Below are 2869 nucleotides of genomic sequence, written 5' to 3'. Positions count from 1 at the left end.
TTCAAAAAGGGAACGAAATATTGTCATCACAATATCATGATATAAACGCCGATCGAATCATATACAAACGTCGTCTTTAGAGTAATTGACACGATGTACCCTTGTGATATGTTCTAAAATTAGATGAGGAAAAAGAAAGAAGAAGAGATGTCAAGTACCCGCTTGAAATCGAAACAAGGAATGAAAGGTGTAACATCTAGTTGCGTTCAAATTCATCGCTAAAGTTCGAAACATTGATAGCAAGTAAAAAAATGCTGTTTCTCGGTCTATGAACCATTTAAACACATGTTAATCCAACATGCACGAGGATAACCATTCCTAGGTGAGATCTTCGTCGTCGTCGCTGGGACCGCCGGTAGGGCAACAGAGACCCTCGGATCCGTCGCTTCTTATGCAGAATAACAGAGTCTCAGCCGGAGTGACTTCGTGTGGCACGATTCCGTGGAATTCTTTCAAGTCAGCCGCGGGGAACCAGGCTTTCTCGTTATCCTCGATGATGAGTATACCGAAAAGTCTGAATTACAAAAATTCGTCGTCAAAAGATAGGGTGAAGAACGTGAGAATTTCGAAGAGTCTAAACGGAGGAAATGCGAAGATGTTACCTGCAAATAGCAACGGTAGGAATCCATAGAACAGACGCGAGAATAAGAACGCCAATGAGAACCAAAGCCCAAACTGGCCACTCGTGTTTCTCTGTAATACCTTTGCTGGCAACCCAAGCTGGATAACCACTTCCATCGACGAGGATTTCCACGATCGAGGCAATTAAAATGCTCAGCATAGCCAACGGGCTGAGATATTTCCAACAAATTAGCCAATAAAGGCCTGGACGGTTGCCAGTCATCAATTCAATATCATCGGCGAATCTGTGAACGGGACAATGCCAACAATTCCAACGATCTTACAATATGTTTCGTGTATCCTCGGTGTTGTTATATGTACCTCTTCAAACCGTACACGTAAGATACAGCGATACATTCGAAGAAGGCGATTATCAAGAGGGGAAAGTTCCCGCTGAAATTGTCGAACAGCACGAAAACGTAGCTACCGGCACCATGGGCGAAAGCCATGGAGATCATGCAGCAAACCAAGCAAATGCCACCTGTTGTTTTCAAACAAGAAGAAACGGTGAAACTTCATTTGGCAAACTTTTAATCGAATTACGGAAGATGGATTCCTTCGAGGGTGCCAAACTGAGAATCGATGCCCAGAGTGAATAACATAAGGAAGAACAAAACGGACCAGAATTGAGCTCCAGGGAATTGGTTAATCGCTTCCGTGAAGATGATGAACGCTAAACCTGTGCCTGATGCTGACTGCAAAGATAAGGGAAAATAAGAAAATTGTCGAAAGCAGCAAGAGTTTGTAATAGCAGTAAATTAAGCTTGGAGGATATAGCTTACGTTGTCCAATTCTTTCTGGAGATCACATTCAGGTAGATCTGGCATGATCAAGCTGTCCAACGTTCCATTTTCTGCAGTCATGTTCAGAACTGTGCCGCTGGCTGGTATTTCATCTGGTATTTTATCTATCTGACCGAAGATATTGACGAGAGTGCTGTTCCTCTCAGACAGGCAACGTTCGTAGACCATGGTAGCTTTGAAACCTGCATACACGTATGTACACGTGTATATAAACTGTTCTTCTCAATGTTTACCATTATGCAATAATTGTGATTCAAGGAAGAAAGAAGTAATTACCGATGATAGAAAACACGACAATCCCAGCGAACATCGAAGTGAAGCAATTCGTCAAACTGACCATAATGGCGTCTCGATAGCAATTATTGTTCACAGGATTGTACGAAGAAAACGCTATCAGACCGCCGAATGCCAAACCGAGGGAAAAGAATATCTGCGTGCCTGCTTCTAGCCACACCACTGGATCAGTTAATTTCCACCACTGGACAAATTCATTTTATTCAGACAAGTAACGATTATTTGCAATGAGAAGTATATAAACAGGGCCGCGTTTATACTTTTGGAGGCCTCGAAAGAGTAAGTCTTGAATAAATTTGGCGCTTAAATTTTTCAGCGATCTTTTCTTCTTACGTTACGAATTTAACATTTAAAAATAAATATTTTATTTTGCAACTATAACTAGGTCTATACTGCAGTTTGTGAGGAGTACAATTTTAAAACGAAGTCCCAGCATCTGCGTTTAGTGCGCTTTATGATAAACACGGCCCTGTAAATGGATAACACGAACTGTACCTTTGGTGTAAAAAGGTGTCGCAGACCGTCAGACATCCCTGTCAGGGTGACTCCACGGAAGAAGAAAATGATGAGAACAATGTATGGAAATGTAGCGGTCACGTACACGACCTATAAAAATACATTTCAATTTATAAAGTTATTCGACAAAATTGATAACGTCATTGGACCGTAGAATCGTTTAATTATCAATGGAATACTTTAAAGGAATACCTTCCCTGAAGATGCAATTCCCTTGATCATGCACATATAAACGAGAATCCATGCAATCACCAATGCCAGAGCGATCTTCCAATTAAACACTTCTGGGGTATTGATGTCTTCGGAGATCATCAGAGTTGTCCGATACCAGAAGTACTGCGTGGGACTGCTAACCTGAGAAACAATCGCTGGTTATAGCGTAATTATCACGATTAAACGTGCCGGTTATTAATCCAATAAATCGTACCACACACTCTGGTTCAGGCGCGTACGAGCCGTTCTGGAAATATACGTTAGGACATTCCGCCCACGGTAGCTCTGATTGGAAACTCTGAAAAGGCGATAATTCGATTATTCTGCTCGCTTGGCTAACTGTGTTGAAAATTTTTATATACACCGCCTGTCGAAAGTTTAATCGTGTCCGTTAAAATGCGGTAAAACTGAAAGTAATTATA

General features: G+C 41.5%; 1 protein-coding gene across 1 annotated transcript in view; it reads right to left on the bottom strand.

Moving 5' to 3' along the window:
- Positions 1–318: 318 nt before the first annotated feature.
- The window catches only part of LOC108573152 (sodium-dependent neutral amino acid transporter B(0)AT3), a 4366-nt gene continuing 1815 nt past the window's right edge, over positions 319–2869 (bottom strand). Inside the window, 8 exon segments of the mRNA XM_017935536.1 lie at positions 319–514; positions 603–866; positions 943–1316; positions 1404–1606; positions 1701–1902; positions 2214–2324; positions 2427–2588; positions 2662–2745. Coding sequence (XP_017791025.1) covers positions 319–514; positions 603–866; positions 943–1316; positions 1404–1606; positions 1701–1902; positions 2214–2324; positions 2427–2588; positions 2662–2745 — 1596 coding nt within the window.

This window comes from Habropoda laboriosa, unplaced genomic scaffold (genome assembly GCF_001263275.1).
Source record: "Habropoda laboriosa isolate 0110345459 unplaced genomic scaffold, ASM126327v1 scaffold124, whole genome shotgun sequence".
NCBI classification, from domain to species: Eukaryota; Metazoa; Arthropoda; class Insecta; order Hymenoptera; family Apidae; genus Habropoda; species Habropoda laboriosa.
This window is presented reverse-complemented; position numbering and strand designations above follow the sequence as displayed.